Genomic DNA, 13,756 nt, shown 5'->3' on the forward strand with positions numbered 1-13,756 from the left:
TATTTTGACAAAATTTTCTATAGAAATAAAATATTGACGAAATTTCCTATAGAAATAAAATTTTGACAAAATTTTCTATTGAAATAAAATTTTGGGAAAATTTTCTATAGAAAAAAATTTTGAGAGATTTTTCTATACAGATAAAATTTTGACAAAATTTTCCTATACCAATAAAATTTTGACAAAATTTATTAAAGAAATAAAATTTTGCCAAATTTTCTATAGAAATTTTGACAAAATTTTCAATAGAAATAAAATTTTGACAAAATTTTCTATAGAAATAAAATGTTGACAAAATTTTCTATAGAAATAATATGTTGACAAAATTTTCTATAGAAATAAAATTTAGACAAAAATTTCTAAAGAAATAAAATTTTGACAAAATTTCCTATAGAAATAAAATTTTGACAAAATTTTCTGTAGAAATTAAATTTTGACAAGATTTCCTATAGAAATAAAATTTTGACAAAATGTTCTATAGAAATAAAATGTTGACAAAATTTTCTATAGAAATAAAATGTTGACAAAATTTTCTATAGAAATAAAATTTTGACAAAATTTTCTATAGAAATAAAATTTTGACAAAATTTTCTATAAAAATAACATTTTGACAAAATTTCCTATAGAAATAAAATTTTGACAAAATTTTCTATAAAAATAACATTTTGACAAAATTTCCTATAGAAATAAAATTTTGACAAAATTGCCTATAGAAATAAAATTTTGGCAAAATTTCCTATAAAAGTAACATTTTGACAAAATTTTCTATAAAAATAACATTTTGACAAAATTTCCTATAGAAATAAAATTTTGACAAAATTTTCTATAAAATTAACATTTTGACAAAATTTCCTATAGAAATAAAATTTTGACAAAATTGCCTATAGAAATAAAATTTCGGAAACATTTCCTATAGAAATAAAATTTTGACAAAATTTTCTATAGAAATAAAATTTTGACAAAATTTTCTATAGAAATAAAATTTTGACAAATTTTCTATAAAAATAAAATTTTGACAAAATTTGGTATAGAAATAAAATTTTGACAAAATTTCCTATAGAAATAAAATTTTGACAAAAGTTCCTATAGAAATAAAATTTTGACAAAATGTTCTATAGAAATAAAAAAAAATCCATAGAAATAAAATTTAAACAAAAATTTCTAAAGAAATAAAATTTTGACCAAATTTTTTATAGAAATAAAATTTTGGTTAAATTTTTTTTATAGAAATAAAATTTTGACAAAATTTTCTATAGAACAAAAATGTTGAGAACATTTTCTATAGGAATAAAATTTTGAATTTTTTTTTTAATTTTTCTTGGTAGGTTTTTGGTACAATTTTCTTCAAATTTTGCTACATTATTTTTGGCTCGAGTGGCAACTGTGTATAAGGCTGAACGGTCTTACATGTTTTTAATTCATGTGACGATATTTCACTTTAGAGAATTATGTTTTTGCATGTTGAATTTTATTTTACGGAGAAAGACATGTAGCTTCATGGGGTATCCTTTCAATTACTGATTGGTATATGATTTTACTGGGATGTTATTTCATAGTTTCGCTCTTATTAGAACTGAAAGCGTCCTGTACTAATCGAAGCCATGTATGGAAACTATTATCGTAATTTATGATCATAAATTAAATGCAGTTGTTAGGTAACCAATCACATTTATTGCCACTTTGTTACGAACATTAAAAATACTGTGAATTTTAAAATTGAATTATTAGCTATGAACTAGTTTGTTCTCATATAAAATGTAATAAAATATATGTAATAATATATTGTTCCTGTATACAAAACTGTGAATAACTATGTTCTTAATTTGTACTGAAATCCTTGAAATGCAATTTCTGTAAAAAAATGTCATAGGAAAAAAACTTTAGGAAAATTGCCAATCATTTCCAATTCCATATCAACGTTATTTCAAATAACCCTGATCAATGACATGTTTAAACATATCTGCTATACGTTGACGTTTTTCCTGTTGTTGAAATGGTTTTAAATTCCAAACATCAACCAAAACAGAATCAGGACTAATTTCGTCTAGATCAGCTATTTCATCTTCATCCAACATAGACATGGGTATTGACTCAATGCCCATGCCACAACCAAAACGACCAAATTCTTTCAATTCACTCATAAAGTCTTGCCATGAGAATACCGATTCTGGATCCGCTCCAAGATCTTTTATTAAATCACAAGCACTTTCATGATAGGCTTTGAGAAGGCTATCGTAATGATTTTCTCGTAACTCCTGGCTGGTGCAAGAATAAATGAAAAATGAAATATCTACAGCTACTGAGGCACAACGAGCCAATTGAAAATCAATTATCTTAATGGCTTCAGGTTTTCCTTCAGTGCTATAACGAGTTAAGAAGTTCGGTGTCCAACAATCACCATGACCAAATACAGATAGTTTGGCTGTAAATGAAATTTAGTATTAGTTCTTATTTCTATCGATTTTTACTATCTTACTTACATCGAGTAGAGACTAAATTAATTTGATCATCGTAAAGTTGTTGATCGTGTAAATAATTTTCTGCAATTGTCTCATATTTAGTGTTGGGATATGTTTTCGTGACAGCATCTTTGGCCACAATACAAGCCAATTTCAAGAAATCAATGTACCATGAGCGATTGGTTTCGGCATAATAAGTTTCCTACAAAAAAACGAAGTGGAATTTAGTAGTTGTCAAACTATAAGATAAATTTTTATTATATTATATTTTTATTATATTATATTCTTGTAAAAAATTCGCACTTTTTTGCATTTTGCCAGGAAAAAGTACTTTTTAGGTTTTTATACCCTCCACCATAGGATGGGGGGATATATAACATTGCCATTCCGTTTGTAACACATCGAAATATTGCTCTAAGACCCAATAAAGTATATATATTCTGGATCGTGGTGAAATTCTGAGTCGATCTATGCATGTCCGTCCGTCCGTCTGTTGAAATCACGCTAACTTCCGAACGAAACAAGCTATAGACTTGATACTTGGCACAAGTAGTTTTTATTGATGTAGGTCGGATGGTATTGCAAATGGGCCATATCGGACCACTTTTAAGTTAGCCCCCATATAAACCGACGCTCAGATTTGGCTTGCGGAGCCTCTAAGAGAAGCAAATTTCATCTGATCCGGCTGAAATTTCGAACATAGTGTTAGTATATGGTCTCTAACAACCGTGCAAAAATTGGTCCACATCGGACCATAATCATATATAGCCGCCATTAAACCGATCCCCCGATTTGACTTGCGGAGCCCCAAAGAGAAGCAAATTTCATCCAATCCGGCTGAAATTTGGTACATGGTGTTAGTATATGGTCTGTAACAACCATGCAAAAATTTGCCAAAATTTTATTACTATAGAAAATTTTGTCAAAATTTTATTACTATAGAAAATTTTGTCAAAATTTTATTACTATAGAAAATTTTGTCAAAATTTTATTACTATAGAAAATTTTGTCAAAACTTTATTACTATAGAAAAATTTGTCAAAACTTTATTACTATAGAAAATTTTGTCAAAATTTTATTACTATAAAAATTTTTGTCAAAACTTTATTACTATAGAAAAATTTGTCAAAATTTTATTACTATAGAAAATTTTGTCAAAACTTTATTACTATAGAAAAATTTGTCAAAATTTTTTTACTATACAAAATTTTGTAAAAATTTTATTTCTATAGAAAATTTTGTCAAAATTTTATTTCTATAAAAATTTTTGTCAAGATTTTATTACTATACAAAATTTTGTCAAGATTTTATTTCTATAGAAAATTTTGTCAAATTTTATTGCTATAGAAAATTTTGTCAAAATTTTATTTCTATAGAAAATTTTGTCAAAAACTAACAATAACAAAACAAAACGAATGAAAAAAAATTTATTTCTATAGAAAATTTTGTCAACATTTTATTTTTATAGAAAATTTTGTCAAAATTTTATTTCTATAGAAAATTTTGTCAAACTGTATTTATTTACGTATTTAATCGGTCTTTTTTAATATATACCCCGTATGAACCAACTTACAATTGAGAACGCGGTGTTAAGAAGTTTTAAGATACCTTGCCATCGGCAAGTGTTACCGCTACCCAAGTAATTCTATTATGGATGACAGTCTTTAGTACAAGTTTCTATGCAATCCATTGTGGAGGGAACGTAAGAATCGGCCTGTATATACTTGTTGTTTTAAACAGGCGAAAGTGCGAATAGGCTTTGAGTTCTGTTGTGAAAATAGTGCCACACATAGAGGCAAATTGATTGATGATGAGATGATCTATAAATCAGTAATTTAATATCTTGTGTGTATATTTCTGTAAACGGCGAATGTCGATATTTCCGCCTGACCTGACCTGACTCGACAAACGTAGAAGTGGGAATGTTCTCGAATTTTAGAATAACGAAAAATGGCATTGTCGATTTTGGTTTCGTTTCTTGTTTCTTGTGAAAGATAAACCGTGAGTTTGGATAATGGGCCGGACTCTCCGAGCCGAATCCGAACGGACTCTAAGTGGTTGCGGTAAAACCATTAAGAGAAGATTTGAAAGAAACAAAAATGTCACCAGCATTACTGAGAAAGGATAATCCACCGCTGAAAATTTCTTGGTGTTTGGTCGAAACTGGAATTGAACCCATTACCCTTTGGCACCGTGCGACTTCATTTTATTCCCAAACTTCAATAATCATTCTTTGGACTTTAACAAAAGTCGAAATCTATCGCCACTATGTAGCCCTATTTACTTTAGAAAACTTACCTCTAAGCATTTGGCAGTTTTTTCAAATAATTCTGGCTCTAAAGCATTCATGGCCAACGATATACCATGAAATTTTCCCAAGGTACGCATAGTCAGTAGACATTCATCCAATGTAATATAACCCTGACGGTCGGGTGATCCATAGCCTAAGAAGCTCACATCTTGTAAAGCAATAAAATCATGTTCACCATCACAATAGGAAGCATAGCAAATGGGATAGTCATCAAAAGGAGTTTTCGGTTGACGACGTTTTTGAAATTCCTCCCAGGCAGGAACGACTTTATTATAAAAATTGATTTCGTTTCGGAAGAAATCGGCCGACCGAAATACTTTACGCCGGGCCATATTATCCGGCATACCTTTGCAAATTAGATTTACTTCAAGATTTTTTCTGACAATAAAACATGGAAGAAATTAGAATATTTGAAAGCACTTACTGATGACTGCCGTTAAACTCACCCATTTTCTTCATTTACGCCATACACACAGAGACGAAAGACACGACTTAAATATGAATCGCCCTTTTTAAATCCTTTACCAAATTTATGTGAAGTATATTTTGTGCCACTAGCTTTCTTTATAATCTCCTCCAATACTTCCTCAGTGAATTTGCTAGATATGTCCGAGAGGCTCATTGTTGAAACTGAAATAAAATAACCAAAATATTTTTAATTGTTCTTAGTTCTGAAAAGCTCTTGATATGTTAAGCATTACAATTAGAAATATGCTTCACGTCATCACTTCGAGTGTTAGATAGGGTGTAGGTGTTAAAAAAAAAGACGGCCGGTCAATATTGAAAATTATGAAAAGACGTTATGGACCCAAAGAAATGAAGGGTTACAAGGTGACGTCATTAAATAGGCCTGGTGATAATAATGAGGTATCGAGTATTATGTGTTAAGGTGAGTACTATGTTCGATTTTTTTCAACAAAACAAAAACTAAAAAGAACAAAAATATATATGAAGACGATTACATTTTTAACAAGTCTTTCGAAATTATTTATGGAAACGATCCAAGGCGTTGATTGCAAAACATTTTATATTTCTAAATTAATTAATTAATAAAAAATAACCGTGAAAACAAGCCAGTTTTCAGCTTGAAAACTGAACATAGTACTTACCTTTATATGTAGTACATAAATTGTAACATTGCGGATACCTACTTCGATTCTAGCAAGTCGAAGATATCCCCCTACATCAGCGTTGCCAGAATTGTTTCACAAAAAACCGCTAGATTTGTCCAAAACACTAGCCAAAAAAAGCTAAAAAATTTTAAAAAATAGATAGAAAAAAAGCTAAAATTTGTTTTGGGTACTCGATACAATTTGATTACTATCACAAATTTTTACTGGAAGTCCTTCGTTTATATTTCCTAGTAAAAATATTTTTCCCAGTAAACTTGCAATTGTCAGCTGGTCAATCATCAACTAGTCCAATGTGCGATATATTGCAGAATGTCACATAGAACTGCATTAGAAAATATCAATATATTTCGTTTTAACTGAATTAATGATAAATTCGTGAAGGTGTATACTTCTCCTAATTTTACCCAAGAGAATAAAACCCATTCTAACTGTCTTGCAAGTTTATATTGAATAACTTTTATTCGAAAATTTGCCATACAAACCTTTTGTTGTCCAATTTTCCTAAATGTAAATCCATTCCATTAATATTTTGTACACTGATGCTTTTGGTATTGATTCCGAGTCAAATTTGAAATTATTCGTTTTTTCAGCTTTTTCTTCATGAGCTATCACAGTGCTTTAAAAACATGCTAACGACAACTTAAATTTCCAAATTCAGACTCGACTTTAAGTAGAAATTATTCTATGTATACGTTTTTAAAATAAAATGTTGAAAAACTTCATCAATTTTTGAACGCTACTTTGGTTTGTGGTCAAGATACAAAAACTCCACAAATTTAAAGACTATTTCATTAATTTTAAGAATTTTTTAGAATTGACCCTAGCCTTCTTTCATGAAAAGATACCCATTTTTAAGTTGAATCACTTAACTATAAGGACAAAACGATTTTATAGGCTTTGGGAAATGGAAAGTTTTATATAAGAGAAATTCACAAATGCTATTTTAACCAAAATTCGCGTTCGTATTTTAAGGACATGAAATCTTTGGCCTCACCACAATATTTTTTCAGTGTACAAAGCAATTCACATCTACTATTTTAATTTAGTAATATCATAATAACTTTAGAATATTATAATAACATAAAAAGGATAAACGAGTCAAATGCTATTATTCCTAATAATTTCTGACAGTTTATATAAAGAATTTGGATGGTAATAGTAGATTTAAAGTTTACGATAACTTTTATGAATACGAGGAAAAAAACTTTACAACAAGGTGTATTCGCTGCAAAAATGCCCGCATAATGGCTGGAATAATTATTAATGTTTTAATTGAGCTTTGAAATATGTGGAAAACCTTATTCTGGTAGCAAGGCTTAGATAAAAACGAAGTTTTATCCATATTTCAATAGGAATATGTCGAAAACAAAAAAAAAAAAAGCCAAAAATAGCTAAAAGGGTCATGAAGAAAAGCCAGAAAAAAAGCTAAAAACTAAATGCATTTTTCCCCGCTAAACGTCTTCAAAAAAAGCCAAATCTAGCGGAAAAAAGCTAAATTGGCAACGCCAAAAATATTCTACCAAAATTTAAAGAAAATTCTACCATAAATCCACAAAATTAAAAAAAAAAATCTTATTTTTTATCAAAATTTGATTGTTCTAGAAAATTTTGTCGAAATTTTATTTCTCTACAACATTTTGTCCAAATTTTATTTCCATACACAATTTTGTCCAAATTTTATTTCTCTAAAAAATTTTACCAAAATTTTACATATCTTTTGCCAAAATTTCATTTATCAAGAAAATTTTGCCAAAATTTTATTTCTATAGACTATTTTGCCAAAATTTTATTTCTATAGAAAATTTTGCCAAAATTTATTTCTATAGAGAATTTTACAAAAATTTTATTTTTATAGAATATTTTGCAAACATTTTAATTTTTACAGGAAATTTTGCAAAAATTTTATTTTTATAGAATATTTTGCAAACATTTTATTTTTACAGGAAATTTTGCAAAAATTTTATTTTTATAGAAAATTTTGCCAAAATTTTAGAATTATAAAAAAATTGTCAATTTTGACAATTTTATTTCTATGGAAAATTTTGCCAAAACTTTATTTCTATACAATAGTTTGGCAAAATTTTATTTCTATAGCAAATTTTGCCAAAATTTTATTTCTATGGAAAATTTTACCAACATTTTAGATCTCGTTGAACAATTATCCAAAATTTCATTTATCAAGAAAATTTTGCCAAAATTCTCTAGCAAATTTTGCCAAACTTTTATTTCTATGGAAAATTCTACCAAAATTTTATTTCTATTGAAAATTTTACCAAAATTTTATTTCTATGGAAAATTTTCCCAAAATTTTATTTCGGTAAAAAAATTTTGCAAACATTTTATTTCTATAGACAATTTTGTTAAAATTTTTTTCTATAGAAAATTTTGCAAAAAATTTTTTTTATAGAATATTTTGCATACATTTTATTTTAACAGAACATTTTGTTTTTATAGAAAATTGTAGAATTATAAAAAATTGTCAAAATGTCAATTTTGACAATTTTATTTCTAGAACATTTAACCAAAATTTCATTTATCAAGAAAATTTTGGCAAAATTTTATTTCTATAGCAAATTTTACCAAAATTTTATTTCTATTGAAAATTTTCCCAAAATTTTATTTATGTAAAAAAAAATTTGCAAAAATTTTATTTCTATAGCCAATTTTGTTAAAATTTTATTTCTATAGAAAATTTTGCAAAAATTTTATTTTTATAGAATATTTTGCAAACATTTTATTTTTATAGAAAATTTTGCAAACATTTTGTTTTTATAGAAAATTGTAGAATTATAAAAAATTGTCAAATGGAAAATTTTGCCAAAATTTTATTTCTATACAAAAGTTTGGCAAATTTTATTTCTATAGCAAATTTTGCCAAAATTTTTTTTATCTAGAAATTTTTTCCAAAATTTTGTTTATCTAGAAAAGTTTGGCAAATTTTTATTTCTATAGCAAATTTTGCCAAAATTTTATTTATCTAGAAAATTTTTCTAAAATTTTGTTTCTATAACAAATTTTGCCAAAATGTTATTTCTATAGAAAATTTTGACAAAATGTTATTTCTATAGAAAATTTTTTCAAAATTTTAAAAAATTCTATTTTTATAAAAAAATTTGCCAAAATTGTAGAAATGTAAAAAAAGATTGTTTCATTTCATTTTCAAATTCTTCTTTATTAGTTTAATTTTTAAATACAATTCATTTAATGAGATTTTACCACAGTAGATATTATAACAAATGAGACTCTGACTGACAATATAAGCTAAGTCATTTAAGATACATATTTTTAAAGGCAAAAACAGGTTAAAGACCTTTATATGAATTAAACAAAAGTCAAATATTGTTGAAAATTAACATGCATGCGGAAGATTTTCTAATTCAATAACCTAAAACAAACATATATTTTCAATTTGATTATTTTAGTAGAAAAAATAGTTTAATATACTTGCTCTACACAAGACCTTATCAAACAATAAGGGGAAGTTTCAATTTTGGAGAAATAACTTAAATTAAGTCTTTTGATGAAATCACAAATTTTCTCGTATCCAGTTTCATTAAGAAGTAATGAAGTAGAGTATCTCCAATTCTATCCATTGATAATTTTTAAACATTTATTTTGTACAAACTGTAGCTTCTCCAAATGGGTTTTTGCAGCTTTGTACCAAACTGGACATGCATATGTTAAAATAGGTTTAATGATACCTTTGAAAAGAAGATTCTTATTTTTATGATTCAGTAGAGATTTTCTACATAAAAGGGGCCACAACGCCCTTAACGATTTCGACGATTTGTTACGTATCTCATCAATGTGTTTCCCATAAGTTAATTATTTATCTAACGTGACCCCCAGATACTTGACACTGTCAGCAACCGCAATCGATTCATCTCCAAATTTAAGTCCTCGATTCGGCTTCCTTTTAGGGGATTCGTTATAAGGAAAAATAATCGCCTGTGTGTTTTACTGGGATTTATTTTAATCTTCCATTTCGAAAAGTATATATTGCAAGACGCCAGTCCTTTTTCCATTTTCCTCAAAAGCGCTTTAGTTACCTTACTAGTAGTAATGAGAGCAGTATCATCTGCATAATAAGCAACTTGCATGTACGATGGAGGAGAGAAATCAGATGTGTATATTGAGTAAAGCAAAGGCGAGAGAAAGGAACCTTGTGGTAATCCAGTAGAAAGACCTTTCTTGTCCGAGTTGATGTTGTTGACAGAGACGATAAAAGATCTCTCGTCAAGAAATTCAGAGATAGTTCTGCTAAGATAATTTGGCACGGTTCCTCGAATGAGTTTGTAAATAATACCCTCATGCAGTGTCAAAAGCTTTTTCTATGTCAAGGAGGACAATCCCTGTAGATTGTCTATTGCGCCTGTTGTTACCAATAATATTTCCAATTCTAGTGATTTCATGCACACAACTATGACCGTTTCTGAACCCAAACTGCTCATTACATATTATCGAAGTATCCTCCGCAAAACTGAAAAGTCGTGAATGGATAGTTTTTCCGTATACCTTGGATAGGTTGCTCAGTAAGATTGTAAAAATTTCTAATATTAACAATTCTAACAATCTACCAAACAGTAAAAAATTAACCTTTTTTTGGTACAATTCTACCAACTGTGGCCACTGTTCCTACCAATCCTCATATTTTGTGAGGATTGACGGCCTCAGCAGTTGGTATTTTGCGAAATTTTATGAAAGATTTGACCAAAAACTAAACATTTAATTCTCCAAGCCCGTAATAATTTGCACTCAAGTAATTCTCAAATCTAACCAAACGCATTGGGATTGAGTCTTTACTAGAACATGTTGTTGTCATTGATAAAATATCACAAACAGATGCCGCCCCTTTCCAATAGGAAGGCCATGTTAATCAACGCCGTCAATTCGGCAAGACACGAACTCTGGCATTTGCGTTCCTATTGCTTTTGCAAATCATTACCAATAGCAATGGCATTTGATAAAGGCTTGTCGTCTACGATGATTTGTTTCACAAATTAAACACTGTTCCTCATAATTAATTACACAAAATCTAACATAATTTGTTAAGCTTTCGGAATTAAAATTAAATGAATGCCGTAATTTCAACATTTGGTATGGCATCAGTCAATTTTCCTTTCATTTTCATATATTATTTTTTATGTTCATAGTCTTTGTTTATAATTACTTTTGTGAAAAAGCACACAGTCTCTACACCACATACATATATAATTTATAGCACTTACTTGTTGCTTTTTTAACTTGGACACAAAATAAATTTAAATATTAGATCGTCACACAATTATTTCGTTGAAGAAAACGTCCACATCACCTAACAAAAAAACTACACAGTTTACTATGAACTATCAATCACAATAGAATATTTATGTCGGCAGTTATTGTTCAGTGGCGCAAATAAGATATTGATTACAGTGTTGCCAAAAAGTTTAGGGAATTTTACTAAATTAGAGCAATGTTGTTCCCAATCTCACTTATGTACACACAATATGAATATTTTTTCATTTCATTTCATTTTATTTGCTCAATTTTGTAATTTAAAGCCGTAAGGCCGATATATATATATATATATATATATATATATATATATATATATATATATATATATATATATATATATATATATATATATATATATATATATATATATATATATATATATATATATATATATATATATATATATATATATATATATATATATATATATATATATATATATATATATATATATATATATTTATAATAAATAATTTTTAGCTAATTACATTATTATATAACAATCAGTATCAGCATTGAAACAGGTAAAAGATACTACTCGAACAGGAAAAAAAACATAATTTTATCATTGGTTATTAGCAAAATGTTGAAGAAGGTTTTTCCGATATGTATAGCAGGAAACTTCGAAAGTTCTTAGAGGTGGGGGAAGAGCGTTAAATAGTCTCACTACTCTAACAACGAAAGACCCATTCATGAAGGCCTGAACCCTTGGGATTACTAGTTGGTTAGCTCGCACAGAGAGGCAAAACACAAAAGAATTAACGATAAAAGTCGGAATACGACTGCGGAATATATTGTAAAATAATATTATAAGCCGAAAATCTATAAAGTCAGAAAAATTACAGTTGAGAAAACGTTTTACATCTGGACTTACATGATCAAATAATCTGCGAGAATATACATACCTAACTACTCTATTAATTGCAAGGTGTATCCTCTCCAAATTCCTTCTGGAGGTACCCGAATAAATCTCAAGGCAATATAAAATATTTGGCATGATAAGGGCATGAGCTAAGCGTTCCCTAACATAACATGGCAGTACCAAATCCGTGTTGTACAATTGCCGCAAACCAACCGTAGTGCGTGAGACTACACTATCAACATGGAGGTCAAAAGATAGCTTGTCGTCCAATATCACTCCCAAACATTTAAGACTACTCACAAATTGAATGTCGATTCCATTATAACAAACCCGTAGGTTCGTCACATCACCTCTAGAAAAAAGCAAAGCTTTCGTCTTAGAAGCATTAATACTAAATTTATTTAAGGACATCCATGTACCAAGAGATCGCAAAGCCAAATCAATCTTACTCTGTAGAACATTAATAAATCGGTTAGCTCCTTTAAATATCAACTGTACGTCATCTGCATAAGCAAACGGGGTACACCAGGTACTTAAATTCTCAAAAAGATCATTAATAAAAAGAATAAATAGAAGAGGTCCCAATACTGAACCCTGTGGAACACCACTTCTAACATACATGGTAATAGACGAAACTCCTCGAACATGAACAAATTGATCCCTATCAATCAGATAAGAATAAATCAACCTACAAGCACTTCTACTGAAACCAAATTTACTAGATAGCTTATTAATTAACCCGAAATAATCAACCCTATCGAACGCCTTCTCCAAATCAAGAGAAACCAAGACACCAATATTGCCCTCAGATACACATTTGCGAACTGAATCCGTTAGCCCCGCAAGTAACATAGCAGTACTCCTACCATTTCGAAAACCGCATTGACAATCATGCACCAAGGAGCTATTCTCCAAATATGAGATCATCTGTTGTTTCAACACATGCTCAACCGTCTTCGGACGGAAATCAGAGCTGTCCTTTTTCTTAATAGGATTAATTTTCGCAGTCTTCCAGACTATTGGGAATGTGGATGTCGTAATTATCTGATTAACAATGTGTAATAGGAAAGGTGATACCATATCGAAAACTGTTCTCAAAAATTTCATCGAGAAACCATCACTACCGGCTGCATTAGACTTAACTGAATAAAACACAGTGTAAAGCTCTGAAAGTGTAATATTACTAAAAGAGAATCCATACTCATTTCCAAAAGAATGTAAAAAATCGTCCACACTACCTGTGGTATCGGACTGACTGTTAACAAACGAGGAATTCATATCATTCAGATATGCGCAGGCCCAGACCATTATCCCTGACTACCTTCCATAAATCCCTCGGACTACTACCCTTGTTAAAAAGTCGGACTACTACCCTTGTTAAAAAGTCTGATTCAATCACGAAATTAGTTCATCCAATTATTTTTTTAATTGAAATGTCTTCAATCACAGAAATGCTCAATTAAAAATTAATTGAAAGTCAATTAAATTAAATTAATTGACTTTCAATTAATTAATTAATTAAATAAATTAAATTAATTGATCCAATTAGATAATTAATTGATATCATTAATTTCTGTAATTGATTTTTGTTTGAATTAAAAAATTTGTAGAATCAATTAAATGTTTAATTGAAAACTTCATAAAACTCAATTAAGACTTTTTCTTAAAATTTTCTTCTCTGTATGGGAAGGCCGATTAGCAAATTTCGAAA

General features: G+C 28.6%; 1 protein-coding gene across 3 annotated transcripts; it reads right to left on the bottom strand.

Moving 5' to 3' along the window:
- Positions 1 to 1,648: 1,648 nt before the first annotated feature.
- On the bottom strand, positions 1,649 to 11,260 carry LOC142232117 (uncharacterized). Of its 3 annotated transcripts, none has more exons than XM_075302832.1 (6): positions 11,132 to 11,251; positions 5,922 to 6,020; positions 5,217 to 5,400; positions 4,758 to 5,148; positions 2,481 to 2,661; positions 1,649 to 2,422 (listed from the first exon to the last, which is right to left on the bottom strand). In XM_075302832.1, the coding sequence occupies exons 3-6, from the start codon at positions 5,390 to 5,392 to the stop codon at positions 1,920 to 1,922; spliced, it is 1,251 nt and encodes a 416-aa protein (XP_075158947.1). In that variant the 5' UTR covers positions 5,393 to 5,400; positions 5,922 to 6,020; positions 11,132 to 11,251; the 3' UTR covers positions 1,649 to 1,919. The 3 variants fall into 3 exon arrangements, with proteins under 3 accessions (XP_075158947.1, XP_075158946.1, XP_075158945.1); XM_075302831.1 differs by having other exon boundaries at positions 5,880 to 6,020; XM_075302830.1 differs by lacking the exon at positions 5,922 to 6,020 and having other exon boundaries at positions 11,132 to 11,260.
- Between the last annotated feature and the right edge of the window lie 2,496 nt (positions 11,261 to 13,756).

The sequence above is a fragment of the Haematobia irritans genome, chromosome 3 (genome assembly GCF_050003625.1).
Source record: "Haematobia irritans isolate KBUSLIRL chromosome 3, ASM5000362v1, whole genome shotgun sequence".
Lineage (NCBI taxonomy): Eukaryota > Metazoa > Arthropoda > Insecta > Diptera > Muscidae > Haematobia > Haematobia irritans.